Source organism: Rattus norvegicus, chromosome 1, assembly GCF_036323735.1.
Source record: "Rattus norvegicus strain BN/NHsdMcwi chromosome 1, GRCr8, whole genome shotgun sequence".
In the NCBI taxonomy this organism is placed as follows: Eukaryota; Metazoa; Chordata; class Mammalia; order Rodentia; family Muridae; genus Rattus; species Rattus norvegicus.
Genome location: NC_086019.1, coordinates 149,776,613 through 149,797,906, shown reverse-complemented (window position 1 = coordinate 149,797,906; position 21,294 = coordinate 149,776,613). Strand labels below are relative to the sequence as shown.

The following is a 21,294-nucleotide window of genomic DNA, read 5'->3' as shown; positions in this document are numbered from 1 at the left end:
TTTCATTTTTTTTTATATTTTTTTTATTAACTTGAGTATTTCTTATATACATTTCGAGTGTTATTCCCTTTCCCGGTATCCGGGCAAACATCCCCCTCCCCCCTCCCCTTCCTTGTGGGTGTTCCCCTCCCAACCCTCCCTCTATTGCCGCCCTCCCCCCAAAAATCTAGTTCACTGGGGGTTCAGTCTTAGCAGGACCCAGGGCTTCCCCTTCCACTGGTGCTCTTACTAGGATATTCATTGCTACCTATGAGGTCAGAGTCCAGGGTCAGTCCATGTATACTCTTTAGGTAGTGGCTTAGTCCCTGGAAGCTCTGGTTGCTTGGCATTGTTGTACATATGGGGTCTCGAGCCCCTTCAAGCTCTTCCAGTTCTTTCTCTGATTCCTTCAACGGGGGTCCCGTTTTCAGTTCAGTGGATTGCTGCTGGCATTCGCCTATGTATTTGCTGTATTCTCTCAAGAGATCTACATCTGGTTCCTGTCGGCCTGCACTTCTTTGCTTCATCCATCTTGTCTAATTGGGTGGCTGTATATGTATGGGCCACATGTGGGGCAGGCTCTGAATGGGTGTTCCTTCAGTCTCTGTTTAAATCTTTGCCTCTCTCTTCCCTGCCAAGGGTATTCTTGTTCCCCTTTTAAAGAAGGAGTGAAGCATTCACGTTTTGATCATCCGTCTTGAGTTTCATTTGTTCTAGGCATCTAGGGTAATTCAAGCATTTGGGCTAATAGCCACTTATCAATGAGTACATACCATGTATTTCTTTCTGTGATTGGGTTAGCTCACTCAGGATGATGTTTTCCAGTTCCAACCATTTGCCTACGAATTTCATAAACTCGTTGTTTTTGATAGCTGAGTAATATTCCATTGTGTAGATGTACCACATTTTCTGTATCCATTCCTCTGTTGAAGGGCATCTGGGTTCTTTCCAGGTTCTGGCTATTATAAATAAAGCTGCAATGAACATAGTGGAGCACGTGTCTTTTTTATATGTTGGGGCATCTTTTGGGTATAGCTGGATCCTCAGGCAGTTCAATGTCCAATTTTCTGAGGATCCTCCAGACTGATTTCCAGAATGGTTGTACCAGTTTGCAATCCCACCAACAATGGAGGAGTGTTCCTCTTTCTCCACATCCTCGCCAGCATCTGCTGTCCCCTGAGTTTTTGATCTTAGCCATTCTCACTGGTGTGAGGTGAAATCTCAGGGTTGTTTTGATTTGCATTTCCCTTATGACTAAAGATGTTGAACATTTCTTTAGGTGTTTCTCAGCCATTCGGCATTCCTCAGCTGTGAATTCTTTGTTTAGCTCTGAGCCCCATTTTTTAATAGGGTTATTTGTTTCCCTGCGGTCTAACTTCTTGAGTTCTTTGTATATTTTGGATATAAGGCCTCTATCTGTTGTAGGATTGGTAAAGATCTTTTCCCAATCTGTTGGTTGCCGTTTTTTCCTAACCACAGTGTCCTTTGCCTTACAGAAGCTTTGCAGATTTATGAGATCCCATTTGTCGATTCTTGATCTTAGAGCGTAAGCCATTGGTGTTTTGTTCAGGAAATTTTTTCCAGTGCCCATGTGTTCCAGGTGCTTCCCTAGTTTTTCTTCTATTAGTTTGAGTGTATCTGGTTTGATGTGGAGGTCCTTGATCCACTTGGACTTAAGCTTTGTACAGGGTGATAAGCATGGATCAATCTGCATTCTTCTACATGTTGACCTCTAGTTGAACCAGCACCATTTGCTGAAAATGCTATATTTTTTCCATTGGATGGTTTTGGCTCCTTTGTCAAAAATCAAGTGACCATAGGTGTGTGGGTTCATTTCTGGGTCTTCAATTCTATTCCACTGGTCTATCTGTCTGTCTCTGTACCAATACCATGCAGTTTTTATCACTATTGCTCTGTAATACTGCTTGAGTTCAGGGATAGTGATTCCCCCTGAAGTCCTTTTATTGTTGAGGATAGCTTTAGCTATCCTGGGTTTTTTGTTATTCCAGATGAATTTGCAAATTGTTCTGTCTAACTCTTTGAAGAATTGGATTGGTATTTTGATGGGGATTGCATTGAATCTGTAGATCGCTTTTGGTAAAATGGCCATTTTTACTATATTAATCCTGCCAATCCATGAGCATGGGAGATCTTTCCATCTTCTGAGGTCTTCTTCAATTTCCTTCTTCAATGTCTTGAAGTTCTTATTGTACAGATCTTTTACTTGCTTTGTTAAAGTCACACCGAGGTACTTTATATTATTTGGGTCTATTATGAAGGGTGTCGTTTCCCTAATTTCTTTCTCGGCTTGTTTCTCTTTTGTATAGAGGAAGGCAACTGATTTATTTGAGTTAATGTTATACCCAGCCACTTTGCTGAAGTTGTTTATCAGCTTTAGTAGTTCTCTGGTGGAACTTTTGGGATCACTCAAATATACTATCATATCATCTGCAAATAGTGATATTTTGACTTCTTCTTTTCCGATCTGTATCCCCTTGACCTCCTTTTGTTGTCTGATTGCTCTGGCTAGAACTTCAAGAACTATATTGAATAAGTAGGGAGAGAGTGGGCAGCCTTGTCTAGTCCCTGATTTTAGTGGGATTGCTTTAAGTTTCTCTCCATTTAGTTTAATGTTAGCAACTGGTTTGCTGTATATGGCTTTTACTATGTTCAGGTATGGGCCTTGAATTCCTATTCTTTCCAGGACTTTTATCATGAAGGGGTGTTGAATTTTGTCAAATGCTTTCTCAGCGTCTAATGAAATGATCATGTGGTTTTGTTCTTTCAGTTTGTTTATATAATGGATCACATTGATGGTTTTCCGTATATTAAACCATCCCTGCATGCCTGGGATGAAGCCTACTTGGTTATGTCTTGTTTCATTTTTGTTGTGATCTCTTACTTTTACATTTTCTCCACTGTACTGAAGATTCCTACTACTAATGGTGAGTCCAAAGCATTTGCCACCTGCCTCCCCCATCTCACGCTTTTCATTGTTTACATTAGTACTGCTTGTTTTGTCTCTCTCAAGCTCCCCTCAAACATAGCATCAATAGCAGATAGAGTGTTTTCTGTGCTATGCATTGTGTTGTCTCAAGCACTTAATCCTGTGACTTATAGCCTGAGAAATACTGATGTAAAGTGTACTTTGAGGAGTTTGTAACAAAATCTCTACCCAAGGGGTTCACTTCACTTAACAGTTAAAAGTGTTTGTGCATGATATAGTGCTTCACATTTTACAAGCAAGTTTTATAATTATTGACTCTCAAAAATTATAGATATTCATTTTGCCTTGAGAAAATAAACACTTGGATGAATGCTATTATGTTCAAAGATCAGAAAATTTTATTAGACTAATCTATAAAGTTATGATACCTATATTCTTATATGACAAAGCTTTTCTCATTTGGGGACTATAACCCTTTAAAAGGATTGCTAATTTTCTCTTCATTGTAATACTGAATAAATATCTGTACATTTGATAACTCCTTATTTACTTCCTTTACAAACTAGATAAAAAATAACAAAATCTGTGAGGTGGATGAAGCACATGAACAATCAAGGTTATTTCACATACAGTTTATATGCTGATGTTTTCTAATAATTAGAATAGGGAAGAAGCAACACACTAGGCCAAGATTTAAGTAGGCTCAATCCTTGAAGAAGTATCAAATTCTTGAGACAAAGACAAACCTGGAGAAAGAGCATATAAACTAAGTTCTGAAAGACAAATAGTGGCTACACAGGTTGAACCTATTATCTGAGAAACACTGGAAAGTTGAACATTTATGTGTCTGTTTTTCTGTACTTTCTCTTGGATAGAAGCATTACTTATACATGAGAGAAATAAATCTTACAAGTCTAATAAATGAGTCTAAATAACCTTACAAATTCTGAAAAGTTTAAACAACAAGATCCTTTTACATATCACAACATTAATTAAAAGAACCCTAGAACAAACGAAACTCAAGACAGATGATCAAAATGTGAATGCTTCACTCCTTCTTTAAATGAGGAAAAAGAATACCCTTGGCAGGGAAGGGAGAGGCAAAGATTAAAACAGAGACTGAAGGAACACCCATTCAGAGCCTGCCCCACAGGTGGCCCATACATATACAGCCACCCAATTGGACAAGATGGATGAAGCAAAGAAGTGCAGACCAACAGGAGCCGGATGTAGATCGCTCCTGAGAGACACAGCCAGAATACAGCAAATACAGAGGCGAATGCCAGCAGCAAACCACTGAACTGAGAATAGGTCCCCTGTTGAAGGAATCAGAGAAAGAACTGGAAGAGCTTGAAGGGGCTCGAGACCCCAAAAGTACAACAATGCCAAGCAACCAGAGCTTCCAGGGACTAAGCCACTACCTAAAGACTATACATGGACTGACCCTGGACTCTGACCCCATAGGTAGCAATGAATATCCTAGTAAGAGCACCAGTGGAAAGGGAAGCCCTGGGTCCTGCTAAGACTGAACCCCCAGTGAACTAGTCTATGGGGGGAGGGCGGCAATGGGGGGAGGGTTGGGAGGGGAACACCCATAAGGAAGGGGAGGGGGGAGGGGGATGTTTGCCCGGAAACCGGGAAAGGGAATAACACTCGAAATGTATATAAGAAATACTCAAGTTAATAAAAAAAAATAACATACTGAGGAGAGGAGATTCTATGACTATCTTAGGAAGCTCCAAGGGGTTCTCTGACCTGGGAATCTATCTGACCTTCATACATTGAGCAGGAGACCTGCAGTTACTGTGTCGCCTGAGCTAAAAGTTGCAGAACTGACTGGGTGGGATGCTGGCATAATGCTATCAGAATGCAGATGATCCCACAATAAATCTCAAATGCTAGACAATAAGCTAATTTTTTGCAGCTTTCCTTTGCTGGATTTGTCTTCATCTGTCCTTGTTCACTCACTTAGATTTTAGAATGGAAAGATTCTAAAGTGGCTGGGTGCAACTGAACATATGAAGTACATATTTTTTTTAAAGGTCAGACACACTCTTGCTTTGCATTTCAGGAGAAAAGTGAATCATGAATTTAAAAATTGTTTCTTTTTTTTAAATTATGTCATCATATGTATTTGAGATGGTGAGTACTTATGAGTGAGGATGACATCAATAGCCAAAAAAGTTCATTAGGGCAAAAATGGTGGGCAATCCTGGATAACCAATGGGAATACTAAAAACAAAACCTCCATCCTAATCAAGATCAGTACCTGCTCATATCAACTGATTCGTCTGTCCAAGGCAACACAGATCTTTTAGCAATGTTGATAGATTTACTAACCACATTTGTATAATGTACTTTTAAGTAATGCATTTAGAGATCACGCTGAAAAGGAAATGATATGAGAAGGCTAATGTTTCTTATACATTTCGTGAAGTATAGTATCAATTAAGGAAAAGAGTTTTTTGTTTTAATATGGAAATGTCTTTAAGGGCATTTCTAGAAAGGATTGACCTTGATAGGAAGATGTACCCTGACTGTGGGTAACTTTATTTTCTGATTTGGCAACCTTCTTAGAAAAAAAGAAGCTGAGTCAAGTACCATTAGAATGTGATAATTTCATTTCCTGCTTTCTGATTATAGGCACCCTGTGGCGAGGTCTTACATAATCCTAAAATTAAGTTTTCTTTTTTATTTGGATTGTACATGCAAAAATTGGCTATACTCAAAACTTGGTTTTTCTTGCTGACTTTTTTTCTATATATTTTGATACAGTCAGGAAAAAAAGTTATTATTAATGGATGTATTGCAGTAATCTTTGTTCAGAGTTCCTTCTTATTGGTTATTTTATATATTTCAAATGTTATGGCATTTCCTGGCTTCCTTCTCTCCCATCCCCTTTCTACCTCCTTTTATGAAAATGCTCTGCCTCGCACCCATCCACTCTCAGCTCTATGAAGCTCTATGTAGAGATTGCATATTTTCCATGTCTTTCTGTGGCTCCATGGTTTCTCTGTGATGTTACCTCATTGCTAATTATTTCATGCCCTAAATTTTTTTGGGTCATTTAAACAAGTCTTGGGATTGGTGTTTGTCAGGCATGTCTTGTCTCATCTGTGTTGTGATTTCTTACTTTTACATTTTCCCACTGTGTTAATGAATCATAGTACTAAAGGTAAGTCAAAAATACTTCCCATCTGCCTCCCCAACTAATGATTTTCACTGTTTTTATTGCTACTGCTTGCTTTTTCTATGTGAAGCCACCATCAGACGCACTATCAATCACAGAATGACTGTTTTCTGTGTTACCCACAGTATTGCCTCCAGAACTTATCCTATAAATTACAGTCTAAGGAATACTGATGTCAAGTGTATTCTGAGGATTTTGCAGCAAAATATCTACACAAGAGACTAATTTCTATTAACACTTCTAAGAAACATTCAGTATTATAATGCTTCACAATGAATGAGCAAGTTTTGTAGTTCTGACATTACAAAGACAAGTGTACATACTTAAATTTTGTCCTTAGCAAATAAAAACATGGAATAATTTTGAGATTATGTAAATTCAGGTGTTTATGCTCTATAAGAATAACATGAAAAATCAGTGTACCATTTTCTTTTGCATTAAAAGTGTCCTCATTTGACTATTAGCCCTCTGTCAGATGTAAAGTGATTATTATCTTTTACAATCTGTAGGGTTCTGTTTTGTCCTATTGAGGCTGTCCTTTGCATTACAGCATCCTTGTAGATTTATGAGGTCACATTTCTTAGTGTCTTAGCCATTGGTGTTCTTCTCTGGAAGCTGTTTTCTATGCATAGGAGTTCAAAGCCATTGACCAATTTCTGTTCTAATAGATTTAGAGTATCAGTTTTTACAATGAGGTCTTTGATCCACTTAAACTAGAGATTTCTTCAGGGTGGTCAATGAGAATTTACTGCATTGCTCTACATGCAGACATCCCAGTTAGAGCAGCGCTTCTTTTACTTTAAGGTGGTCTTCTTTTTCAATTGCATTGTTTTGACTTTCTTCTCAGAATTCAAGTGTCCATAGATGTTTGGGTTCATTTATCTGTCTTTGGATCAATTTCATTGATCAACCTCTCTGTTCTATGCAAGTACTATACAGTTTTTATTATTATAGCTCTGTTGTACATTTTTTAAGTCAAGGATGGTGATACCTCCAGATACTGTACATGATTGTTTTATTTATGATGGGTTTTTTAATGTGAAGCTGAGAACTCAAAATATATAAACAACTCAACAAACTAGATCTCAATAGCACAAATAACCTAATTAAAAATGGGTCAGTAAGATAGACAGAATTTTCAACAGAGGAATCTCTAATGGCCAAGAAACACTTTAAGAAAAATTAAATGTCCTTTTCTTCAAGGCAATAAAAATAAAAATGACTCTGATATTCCATCTTTTAACTATAAGAATAACTAACATCAAGAACTCAAAGGACAACACATGCTAGTGATGATGTAGAGCAAGGGAATACTACATTACTGTTGGTAGGAATACAAATTTATACAACCACTCTGCAGATAAGTTTGATAGATTCTTTGAATATTGGTAGTAGTTCTACTTCAAGACCCAGCTATACCACTCTGGGGGTATACTTAAAATGTGCCCCAGTACTCCACAAGGATCCTAGTTCAACTAAGTATGTTCATAATGGTTTTATTCATAATACTCAGAAACTGAAAACACTCTACATTTACCTCAAGAAAGAAAGGATGAGCAAATGTGGTTCATCTACAAAATGGAATACTACTAACCTACAAAAACAAGGATATTATGAGTTTTGAAGTCAAGAGGATAGAAATAGAAAATACCATTCTCTGTGAGGTAAGCCAGACCCAAAATGACATGCATGGTATGCACTCACTTTTAAGTGGATATTAGCCATGATATAAAGAACAACCACATTATAATCCAGAGACCTAACAAAGCCAAATAACAAGGACACCCCCCAAGGGAGGATGCTTGAATCTTCCTCATAAGCAGAATTAAAAGAGTTATCAGTTGTAGATGGAGGGAGTGAACTTGTGGGAGAGGGAATGGAGAGAGGAATAAGGCAGGTGGGTTATGCATAGGGAAAACAGAGGAGGGAGAAAGGTAGTTGGTGTAGGCAGTGATTGGGAGGTCACATTTAGTATGTGCCACAGACCTGGGATGGGAGGAATACCCAGAGAGTCTATGGGGGTGACTCTACCTGAGACTCCTCATAGTAGAAGACTACAAGCCTGAACTTAGCCACCTCCTATAGTGAGGCAGGACTCCCAGTATAGGAATTAAGACAGGAACTGACCTATAAAGCCTTTGACACAAAATTTATCCTGGAGATAAGATTTACAAGGACAAAGATAGAACAGAATCAGAGGAAATGGACAACCAATGACATGATTGAGACATATTCCATGGGCAAGAACGAATCCTGGCCACTAGTAATGATACTCTGTTATACTTACAGACAGGATTGTCCTCTGATACAATCCACCTAGCAGCTGATGGAAAGAGATGCAGAGACCCATAGTGAAACATTAGATATAGTTTGGGAGTCTAGTAGAAGAGTTACAGAAGGACTGAGAAACCAGAGGTTATAGGAACTCCACAGGAAGACCAACAGAGTCAAATAACCTGGAACCTTGAGTGCTTCCAAGAGATTAAACCAACTGTAGAGGTAAAATTGGCTAGACCTAGTCACCCCCCCCACACACACATATATGTGGCAGATGTACAGTTTGGCCTTCACATTGTTCCCCCAACAACTGGAGGGAACCATTTGTTGCCTGTTTGTGAATTGTGTTCTGCTAGCTGAGTTGCCTTGTCTGGCCTCAGCAAGAGAGGGAGTAACTAGTCTTGAAGTGATTTCATGTGTCAATGTGTGATGATACCCAAGAAAAGAGGATCCCTTCCAGAAAAGGTGGGATGGAGGGAATGAGAGGAAGAGATGTGTTTGGAGTGGGGACTGGGAAGAGATAAGTGTTGATATTGGTATGTAAAGTGAATTAGTAAATAAGTCAATAAATAAAGTGTCATGATTTTGAGAATATACATTTTTAAAAGTTTTGATCATATTTTATGGTAAGATTTCATATCTGGTCATTTGATAACTTTTTATCCGATTCACTTAGTAAATGAGTAAATATAAAATAACTTCTTATCTTGTGCTTTACCCAAAGGCACACAATTTAGATGGGGAAAGCATGTGAACAGTCATGATACATTCTCATATGGTTTCTGTTGTAAAGGTGTTATACCACCCATTGCTTCAACTCTGTAAAAACTCAAAATAAAACAGGACAACAATAAAGACTCACCACATCTTTTTCTGTGTTGCTAGATATCTACATGGTTTATTTTCTTTTCCTTGTGATTTAGAGTCACTTTTGCTAGAATCACCAATATCAGTAAAATTTATTAAATAGATTAGAGAAACTCCAATTCTGCATCTTTCCCAGAAGAAAAAAAATCTCATTCATTTGCAAACATTCTTCTCAACATAGAATAGTCACCTTATATCTCAGCCACACAAACTATCATTCCTTTCTTTTGTTCTATGATCCTTTTGTGGATTTCTCTTCACACTTTGTCACTTAACTTCATCTTTTTATTATTTAACTTAAACTCCACAGAAACAGAAATTTTAATCAGAAATGCATTCTTTATTCCAGTCACTAAATTAACCACACTTCTGTACAAGGTCTCTATAAATTTTTATAATATAGTGTTAATAGAGTGCTCTGTTGTGAATTACAACGTCTATATTTTTCTTGTGAGTAATGGAGTAACAGGAATGGATCCAGAAAATGTGGTACATCTACACAATGGAATACTGTTCTGCTATCAAAAACGGTGACTTTATGAAATTCATAGGCAAATGAATTCAACTGGAATATATCATCCTGAGTGAGGTAACCCAATCACAGAAAAAGACACATGGTATGCACTCATTGATAAGTGGCTATTAGCCCAAATGCTTGAATTACCCTAGATGCACAGAACACATGAAACTCAAGAAGGATGACCAAAATGTGAATGCTTCACTCCTTCTTTAAAAGGGGAACAAAAATACCCTTGGGAAGGAATAGGGAGGCAAAGTTTAGAACAGAGGCTGAAGGAACGCCCATTTAGATACTGCCCCACATGTGGCCCATACATATACAGCCACCAGACTAGATAAGTAGGATGAAGCAAATAAGTACAGGCTGACAGAAACCGGATATAGATCTCTCCTTAGAGACACAGCCAGAAAACAGCAAATATATATAGGCGAATGCCAGCAGCAAACCACTGAACTGAGATCGGGACCCCCGTTGAAGGAATCAGAGAAAGGTCTGGAAGAGTTTGAAGGGGCTGGAGACCCCACATGAACAACCAACCAGAGCTTCCAGGGACTAAGCCACTACCCAAAGACTACACATGGACTGACCCTGGGCTCCAACGTCATAGGTAGCAATGAATAGCCTAGTAAGAGCACTAGTAGAAGGGGAAACCCTTGGTCCTGCCAAGACTGAACCCCCAGTGAACGTGATTGTTGGGGGGCGGGCGGTAATGGGGGGAAGATGGGGAGGGGAAGCCCTTATAGAAGGGGAGGGGAACGGGTTAGGGGGATGTTGGCCTGGAAACCGGGAAGGGGAATAACAATGGAAATGTAAGTAAGAAATACTCAAGTTAATAAAGATTAAAAAATATTTACAGCTTAAAACATATTTCTGATTATAGTAAAAACGACACTAAATACAGATTTTATTAGTACATGAACTACCTTACAGGTGTTTGGAAACCGAGTGATATGTTCAGAGTCACCAGTATCAGCAATGTAGGGTGACAATTCAGAATGGGTAACAGGTCATCAGATCTGGAAGCGGCATCCACCACATTTTAATTATATCTGCAGTATGCTACAGAAAAGGAAGGGTAGTCATCACCTACAGAGAGCATTATTTCACAATGGTCTGTGATGGCTATTTTGGGATGACTATGCAACACCAATTTTGCAAAAAGTATAAGGTGGTATTGTGTTTTAACCCCATGGGATATTGAACAGCTAGCTCAACCTACTTCTAGAGTTTGTGTGTGTGTGTGTGTGTGTGTGTGTGTGTGTGTGTGTGTATTTCAGTGTAACATCTATTTATAAAAAAGATTATGAAATTGAATAACATCAAAGAGAGTATATGGGACAGTTTGTAACTAGGAAAAGGAATCTAAAAATAACATACTTTTATTAAAATTTCAAAAACTAAAACAAATAAATAAATCTTTCAAAATGTTATGAAGGCATATTTATATAATTTTTATAATGCAATATGTATGTACTTTTGTGCAATATATAAATGTATTAATATTATATAATACGATATTATCTTTAAAATATAAAATGAATTTGTGTATATAACAATGTACAATTTTGTAACAATGGCATATAGGAAAAATATTTGAGAGCATGAATTGTTAGTCAAGTGGCACAGAAAGAAAATAAACAACTTTTATAATTTTATAATTTATAATTTATGTATGACCCTGTATTGTAGCATATTCTATGATATTGCTGTTACACATAAAACGGAATTTCAATAAAATATCAAGATTTTTCTGTGATTGCTTTTTTCTTAAAGTAATTGATTTTGTCTTCACAGATTCTCTTAAGAAAATTACTGGATATATCTCATGTGAAATATATGGAATGCATTTTTTCCTAAATATTCCATACTTGTAGATGGAATTCCTCTTTCATTTTCTTCTTAAATATTTCACACTGAAGAAAGGGTGGTTGGAAACTTCCCCTATACATAAGAGGGGAAGGCCAAGGCAACAACCATATGTCAGTACACTTACCCAGGCATTCCTCTTCACTCAAAAGTGAGAATGAAGTGTTGTTAAATTTAAAATATGCAAAATCATATATACTTTGGTTAAATATTACTGTCTATAATGGAGTGTATAAGTCTTCATTATAGCAAAATACAAGTCTTGCCCTTTAAAATGCCATTACTCGTTTTGTCTTTTATCTATGTCATTTGCATCCCCTTGAGTACAAAGACTCTTAGAACACAGCTCTTAATTGGCACAAAATGCCCAGATGTAATTTAGATAGGTAATGGTTTCCATAGGATGAGTAAGAATGGACCCAGTTAAAACTCAGCATTAGACACAGGTTGAAAGACCAGACAGTGTGTCACCTGAGTCACCTGATAGTGTGGACATGATAATTTAGATAATGAAACACTGCAGGAAATATCCATCATCTGAAGTAATATATCTGGCACCTGTATGGAGCTCAGGATATAATTGTCTGTAATTTTCACAACCTAAAAGAACCACATATTAAATCTCCCATTCTTAAGGAAGGGGAGGGGGGAGGGGGATGTTTGTCCGGAAACCGGGAAAGGGAATAACACTTGAAATGTATATAAGAAATACTCAAGTTAATAAAAAAAAAAAAAAGATCATACAGTAATCTATGAGAGATCAAAAGAGAATACAACAGTAACCATCCTCTTCAAAAAGTAAAATTTGATTCCAAAGTATTGAAACAAAAAATGCAATACTTTGAGTATCCATTAACTATCACAACATAGAGACTAAAGCAAAGTGTTCTCTTCAATATCTACATTCAAATGCAAATGTCAACTTTAGTTTCATGAATTTATAAAAACCTATGCATGTCTTTCAATTACTTTTCTTTGTTCTTCAAGATTTAGAAAATTTTCATCAAAATATAAATTAGAAATCATACTCAAATATTTTTAAAAATACAAAATATTTAACAGCATGTTTCTCCATATTTTAATGGACATAGCAGGATCCTTCACAAGTTGGTTTCTGTGTACTCAAACAAAGAAAACTGATGATGGACTTAGTTGTTGACTGAGTCTCTTCGATAGTCCAGTGAATAGTCTTTATGGAAGACTGGAGGACAAATACTAATGTAAGAAAGGAATGATTGGACATTTCTAACAAATTTATGTCTAAGATCTATGAAAGGAATGAAGAAGGTTTCCCATCATAATTTCATAGTGGATAAATCCATTCCTATATGAAGCACACTAGGTATGAAGCAATGCAAAAGAAGGAGGTCCATGTATCATTCACTGGACCATAATAAGAGTTTTTCCCAGAATTCTGAGAATTGTGTACACAATGAAATTTTTTATCTATGCTTATATCTTCACTTATTAATCGAAAAGTTTGGGTTATAAACATCAGGCAATTGTTGGACCCCATTGTAGGGAGATGCCAAGTTATGAGACCAGTTCCTGAAGAATTTTTAGGCTACTATTTGAGGATTTTAGTTGTAACTATTTCTACACATCTGGAAAATATTTTAAAGACTATCTAATATTCACAGACTTCCTTGGCAGACTGCATGACAGAAAGTGTAGTTTTCCTATTTTCTCTGAGTGTTGAGTTCTCTTGCATATCCCTGCACAGGTAAGGGTTCTCTGTTTTGGATACACTTGAGCATATCCTTGTCATCTGGCTGAGACATCCCATATCAGTTCTCCAGTCTACTTCTATCTAACTCTACCTTGATCTGAGCAAATAGGAAAGTTTTGTGGACCTTGGATGAGTAGATCGGTGAGAATTTATCTTCACAGATGGCAGAATAGGCAACATTACTATCTTTTTCACCCCTAGGATACAGGTTTGAGGTTGTGCACTCCTTGAAGCCCCTTGATCCCAGCATTCTTCCCCACTGTCTGTGGTCCTGAGAGCCCAGATACCTTGAGGTTTTTTCTTGGGATTTCACTGCAGCCTTCAGAAATTTGTTGGGGAATCCACCAGAGAAAGAGAATCTGTACACAGATTTAATTCAAGAAAAATTATTTATTGGTTATTTAGAGACTATATTGAGCATTTTGAATCCCAGTATAGGCCTTATCTTTTAAGCACAAATACCATATTCTGGATGGGCATACTTTTAGTTAAAAAGGACAGTTAGCCAGAACTACAGAATCCAAAAAAAATATGCTTTCCTTGAATAAGAAGTTTGATAATTAGGTGCTTGTTTTTATATTTGCAAGTGGTTGTGCTACATGCTGAGTTTGATGGCATTATTGTTGCTTACATGATAGCGGCAGGTGTGCTACAATTCAACAGTCATCTAAATACAAAATACATTAAACACGTCTATAAAAAGCCTCCCAGGGCTATGATAATGTAACCCAATCCTGACACTCATGCATGACATCATTGATGTTCTTGAACTTGGTATACCTCCTCAGTCCAAAACACTGATATTTTGCATGCTTTTAAATTAAGCGTTCAATTATTCCATAAACCTGAGATATAACCTGGCCTTATCTGCCCTTGATAATGTGTTGAAATGGAACCTGTGTAAATGGTACCTGGAAAAATACTCTCTAAGTGACTGCTTTGAAGCTGTATCTCTTAGTTGCATTCTCAACCAAATCACACATAGTTTTAAATAAATCTGAATGTTTGTAAAATACAACTGTTGATAAATAGGAATTCGTTTTCTAGGTACATTTTCTATTGTATCAGTGCAAAGCATGAAGCTTCTAATTAGTTTCACTTATTTTATAAAGTAACTACAGATTGCTTTCTCTTCACTCACTTCTCTACATCATTAACATTACTCACGTTCTTTGTTACAGAAGGTATACATTCATTTTTAAATTTGCATTTCAGTTACAAACATCAGTTGATAGGATTATAAATAACAATGTGCAGCCTTAATTTTATATTGTACTGATTTTTTCTCCATCGAACAATTTAGCACGTTTCTCTGAATTCAGTCCCACTCAAGAGTTCAGTTCACATGAACACAGCCAGATTCTCCCTCTGTACACAAAATTTTGCTGCTAAAACAGCCCCACCAAGTGTCTGTGTTTCATTAGTCCCAAATATCAGATATGGAGCTGCAGTAACATTTGATGATTCTTTGACATTATAGTTTTGTTTCAAACTAACTGGTGTGTGTGTGTGTGTGTGTGTGTGTGTGTGTGTGTGTGTGTGTGTAATATACTGCCATCCCATTCATCTTTGCAGTGGAAACACCTATACTGTGCTGTTGTTTACTTAATATTTGTAAGTTATCTTTTGATTTTATAAAGATTCCAGGTTGGTGCGTCAACTAAAGTTTCAAAAGAAATTTGAAGAGAACACTCTGAAGAATAATGGTGCTGTTAAAATTTTATCAATCTTAAAAGAGAAAATGAAATTTACATTGAGTAATGAATATGAAAGTTTAGACACAAGGAGTGGCATGATATTGTATAAACATTATACCTATGAATATCAAGTAGGCAAAGGATGAAACTATCAGAGGTTAACAGTAATTTCAAATGCATGTGATATAGAATGACATTAGAAATAAACTTGACATATTCATGATGGTCTCTCAATATGACCAAATGAACTGGGATGTGCATTTTGAGTGGAAGATGTTACAATTATCTTGAATGTGACTTTTAATTGCATAAAGAAGAAAGGGTGCAAAGATCATCAGCCTTGTCTTGGCATGTGTCTTCTCTGCTTTGTAATTTCAGGTTGAATGTGAACCTTACAACTGATAACATGTCTTTTCTGCCAAAATATATTCCTATGTTCAAAACATAAGCCAAATAATATGTATTTAGTTTAACATGTTCCTGGGGAAGGTATGAGCCAATTTCTTCATGAAGTTTTCTATGTGTTTTCTGGGGAATGATCAGTCCTTCCTACAGAAAGTGCCAATTATGGTAACACTAATTGTCTTAAGAGAAAAGTAAATAATAAGAAAGGCTGTTAAAAAAGATTTTCCTTTGGGGAGTATTAAGCTTGTAGCCGAAGGCCTTAAAAAGATCTGTTAGACAACTTTGGATTACACAGTGTTTCAAAGGAAATTTCAACAAAATTTAAAACATGATGAATGATTTTCTTACGTGTATTTGATTTATTCTATGCTAAGAAATGGTTAAAATTTAGCAAGTATTTTGAATCTTATCAGAGGTCGAAATTGTAACTACATGTCATGATTACAAAGTTTTTCAACTTTTATATGATCATTCAACAATCTTAAATGTTAATGTGTACGAAATTTTTTTCTCCTCAACTGGATCTCTTGGAAGTCCTTTCTACACATGTCTGATGACTAATCCATATTCCAGGTATTTGAACAATCTGAATTAATTTCAAATACATATTTCAAATTTATGTTAATAAAATACTATAATATTCTGCTCCAAAAAATGATTTTAAGTTCCATATACGTATATATGTATGTGTATATATATGTATATATACAATACATATGTAACATTTTATCCAATTTAATAAAGAGTGAATCAATGTCTAAATGTAGTAACCAGTAATGTACTTACAGGATATAGATTGAATGTATACAGGATGTCAACATGTGTTGGATCTTACTACAACATTATCAAAACATAGTATGTTCAAGAGAAATATGAAGGCACAATTGGAGGAAGTATATTGATGTGGTGGTCTCTCAAGGTTCCTTCACAGAAAAAACATACAGAAATGCTTACATGTTCATAGTACACATGTATGTATGTGAGTGACTCAAAAATTTTCCTAATTTAGATCTTTTCTTCCCTGAAGACATATTTCTTATTTTAATTTCATGTGTTTTTTATTTTTATGCATTTATATGTGTGTACACTGTAAATGTCTTTTACCTATAAAATCCAGAAATAGGTGGAACTGGAGTCACATACAATTGTGAGCTATCACGTTGCTTTGGAAAATAAACTCACATTTTGTCCAAGAGCAAAAAGTGTTTTCATCTCCTGAGCCAAGGCTACAGTCACTCACGTATTTTTCTTTTCTTTTTTCTGTTTTGCTTTTAAAAGGCATTTTTTAGTATATGATATAATTAAAATACTCCATTTCCTTACATCATTCTAACCACCACACCATATACCTTCCCCCTCATTTCTCTTGTTGTTTTGGTTTAATATTACATGCATGTGTTTGTGCATTTGTGTACATGTATACACATGTAGAGAGTCTATCTTGTAAGCATCATCTGGCAACAAATTAAAAGCTGAATTCAAATGGGCTGAGATAGAAAATAGGAGGTGGGGTACTGGCAGAAAGACAGAGGATTCTGAGAATTGTTGAGAGGATAAAAGGAGATGCAAACTGATTTGAAATATATTCAAAGGAGATGCTGGAGGAGATCCTGAGGGACAATCCAAAGAAGGCTCAAAATGAGGAAGAGGTAACTAGGTGGTAGAGACAGAGTAGTTTGAATGGGTTAAAAAATTTATGAGTAGGGGCTGGGGATTTAGCTCAGTGGTAGAGTGCTTGATTAGCAAGCGCAAGGCCCTGGGTTCGGTCCTCAGCTCCAAAAAAAAAAAAAAAGAAAAAAATATGAGTTATCCAAGTAATGAGCCAAAGTTTATGGCCTAGGCATTTAGTAATAAATAATTAGACACAGAGTTTTTATCCTGGAAGCAGGATAAAAGATTTATCTAGAAGAAGCAGATTTATGATTTTACACACACACACACACACACACACACACGAACCCTCTTCACTGGGGAAGTCCATCTCTCCCATTTCTAAGGAGGTTCTAACTCTCATCTATTAGCAAACTCATTGGTATCTTCAATACTTTAGGATTTTATAAATTTAAGGTGATATAAATGTTAGACAACAAATCTATGCTTACTTTATCTTGTTTATATCCATGATGACAGAGATATTTAGTTATATATGTTATAATATATAATATGAATATGGCAGAGAGTTTACAATTACATCACATGCCTATTTTACATACAAACTTACTGTGATGAATAGTATTATTTTCTTAAGCAAGGGAAGTTAAATTGTTTTCTTATGAAAATCTTATGGCACAGAAGCTTGGTTTTTTGAGCGTTCCTGCAAGTTAGAAGTGATTAATCATCAAAGAAAGCAAATAATAAACAACTCTAAGTGTCAAGAAAGAACTTAATAGATATAAACTTTTATCAACGTATTTGAAAGGAGGAGGAAGAAGTCATAGATTATTACATTCCTGGTAAAACTGTGACTTTTTTGACTATTATCTCTGCTCTGAACATACTGGATCTTAAAGATTAATATTGAAAAGGGTGAATAGAGATATATCTAGAGAAAACTGTTTCTGCTATGAATTAGAATGATCATTTGAACCACACTGTGTTTAATCTTTTAGATAATTAGGGTAGAAGGAGACAAATTGGTACATGGGAAATGACATTCCTGTTAAGGGGCACAGGATCATTACTGAAGAATATATGTGAAAGAATATTTTGTCCAAGTAAGCTTTAGTCAACAATGAAAGAATCCAGGTTCTTCTCAAAGGGTTCAGATAACATGAACAAATGTGGCAGTTGGCAATATTTTGAAAATATTACAGGTACAAGAAGATTCTTATTAACATAAGGCAAATCCTTGTTAAAAGATAAGTCTAGCTAGATGAAACATAGCAGTAATCTGAACCAAGATTAAGACAAAGGAGATAAAGCAGTGTAAGGAGAGGCTTGAAGGTTTTCCCCACAGAATGACTGCAATTTCAAGGAAAAAGTAAATTCTATTAAGAAAGTATGATATACAACTAATAATTTTTCTAAAAATGTATAACAAAACATGGTACAATAATTACAAACGGTAAATTAGTACAACTTACTTATCCAGTAAAAGTAGGACCTTATAGAAAGATAAAATGAGAGCTATAACAATGTGGTTGTATCTATGTAGTGTCCTGGCTCCATTTCCACTGAGCATTTCTGTACATCAATGATTGATTTTTGTTTACTTCTCATATCTGACAGGCAGTGGAAGATCCTAGCATGTCCAATGTCACTAAAATTACAGGGTTCATCCTTATGGGATTCTCGGATGTTCCTGAGCTACAGACTGTATGTGGGCTGTTCTTCCTGGTAATGTACTTAGCAGTCATAATGAGTAACTTCCTCATCATCACTCTCATCACCCTGGATCTGAAACTCCAAACGCCTATGTACTTTTTCCTAAAGAATTTGTCCCTGTTGGATGTCCTTTTTATTTCTGTTCCAATCCCAAATTTCTTTATCAATAGCATAACTCACAATAATTCAATTTCTATTCTGGGTTGTGCCCTGCAAGTGATTTTAATGACATCTTTTGCATCTGGGGACTTATTTGTCCTAACAGCAATGTCATATGACCGCTATATTGCCATCTGTTCTCCTCTACATTATGAGGCCATCATGAGTCGCAGTAACTGTGTGCTGATGGCAGGTGTTTCCTGGGCTACTGGGGTACTCTTTGGAACTTTATACACAGCTTGCACATTTTCCATGCCCTTCTGTGGCTCCTGTGTGATCGCACAGTTTTTCTGTGATGTTCCCTCATTATTAAGGATTTCTTGCTCTGACACACTTGTGGTCATTTACACAAGTCTTGGAATTGGTGTCTGTCTGGGCATATCTTGTTTCATCTGTGTTGTGATCTCTTACTTTTACATTTTCTCCACTGTGCTGAAGATTCGTACCACTAAGGGTCAGTCCAAAGCATTTGCCACCTGCCTTCCCCACCTCACTGTTTTCAGTGTTTTCATTGCTACTGCTTGCTTTGACTATCTGAAGCCACCTTCAAATACAGCATCAATTGCAGATAGAGTGTTTTCTGTGCTGTACATTGTGTTGCCTCCATCACTTAATCCTGTGATTTATAGCCTGAGAAATACTGATATCAAGGGTGCTTTGAGGCGTTTGCAACAAAATCTTTGCCCAAGGAGGTTACTTCACTTAACAGTTCAAAGTATCTGTCCACGGTACAGTGGCTCACATTTTACAAACAAGTTTTATAATTATTGACTCTCAAATAATGTAGATACTCATATTTGCCCTGAGAAAATAAGTACATAGATGAAGGTTAATATGATCAAAGAATCAGAAAATTATATCAGACTAACCTATAAACTTACAATACCAGTTCATTCTCTTATATGATATTGCCGTTCTCATTTGGGAAATATATCTTTCTAAAGAATTGCTAATTTTTGCTTTCTGGTAAAGCTGAATGGATATTTCATCATTTGATAACCCATCTACTTCCTTTAAAAGCAATACAAAGCAACAATTAGAACAATATGTTTGAGATGAAGCATGTATACAGTCAAATTTAATTCACATGAAATTTCTGTGCTAATTTTTCTAATAATTAGAAAGAATAGGCAAGAAGCAACACATTAGGCCTAGAGTGAAGTAGGCTCAATTTTTAAGGAAATATCAAATTCTGGAGGAAAAGACAATCATAGAACAAGATCATTGTTTCTAAAAGACAAATATCGACCACCCAGGTTCAGCCTATTATCTAAGAGACACTGGAGAGTTGGACATTTGTGAGTATGTTTTTCTGCACTTTCTCTTAATTAGAAATATTATGTATATATGAGAGTAAGAACTATTACAAGTATAAGTAATGAGTCTAAATAACCCTACAAATTCTAAAGACTTTCAAAAACACAAGATCCTTTCACACATTGCATTAATTTACAATTATATATGTAACATATATAAAGAGTGAGGAAAGCTATCTCATCTGTGAAGCTATCTGACTTTCATACATTGAGAATGAGGCTTGCAGGTACAGCGTCACCTGAGATAAATCTGCAGAACAGGCTGAGTGGGATGCTGGGCTAATGGTACTGGAATGCAGATGATCCCATGATAAATCTCAAACCCTAGACAAAAAGCTAAATTTTTCACAACCTTCCCCTTCTGCATTTGACTTCATCTGTCCTTGTTGTTCACTTGTTACTGTTTTTAGAATGCAAAGATTTGCTGGGTGCCACTGAACATCTGAAGTACATTTTTTTAAAGATCTAACATACTCCTTGCGTTTCAAGACAAAATTGAATCATGAACTTAAGAACTTTTTATTTTATTTTACATTTTGTCATTGTATGTATTTGAGGTGGTGAGTACATGTGAAGGAGGATGACATCAAAAGCCAGAACAGTTCATATGTGCAAAAATGATGGGTAATTCTGGATAACTCAATGTGATTGCTAGAAACAAAACCTTCAACCTCAGCAAGATCTGTACCTGTTCCTAACAAATGACTCATCTGTCCAAGGCACCACAGATATTTGTACAATGTTGTATTAAAAGTGTTAAGACTTTAGAATCTTTTAGAGATGTACTAAACACATTTTTGTAATGTTATGTTTTAAAGTGATGCATTTAAAAATAGAGTTGAAGAAAAGAATGATATGATAATGTTTTTTAAATGTCTCTTGAATTATGCGAGCAACTAAGAAAAATAGGTTTTTAGTGTAGATATGTCTTTAAGGGCCTTTCTGGAATGGATTGTCCCTAACAGGAAGATGTACCCTGACTGTAGGTAACATTCTTTTCTGATTTGGCAACCTGCTT

The 21,294-nt window shown here is 36.1% G+C and overlaps 1 protein-coding gene across 1 annotated transcript; it reads left to right on the top strand.

The window, feature by feature from the left end:
* On the top strand, positions 18,724–19,731 carry Or14a257c (olfactory receptor family 14 subfamily A member 257C). Its single transcript, NM_001000690.1, has one exon. The coding sequence runs from the start codon at positions 18,724–18,726 to the stop codon at positions 19,729–19,731; it is 1,008 nt and encodes a 335-aa protein (NP_001000690.1).
* Positions 19,732–21,294: the final 1,563 nt, after the last annotated feature.

Bases quoted from the DNA above. Each gene is read 5' to 3' on its own strand.
- Or14a257c (NM_001000690.1), top strand. From the start codon at position 18,724: ATGTCCAATGTCACTAAAATTACAGGGTTCATCCTTATGGGATTCTCG.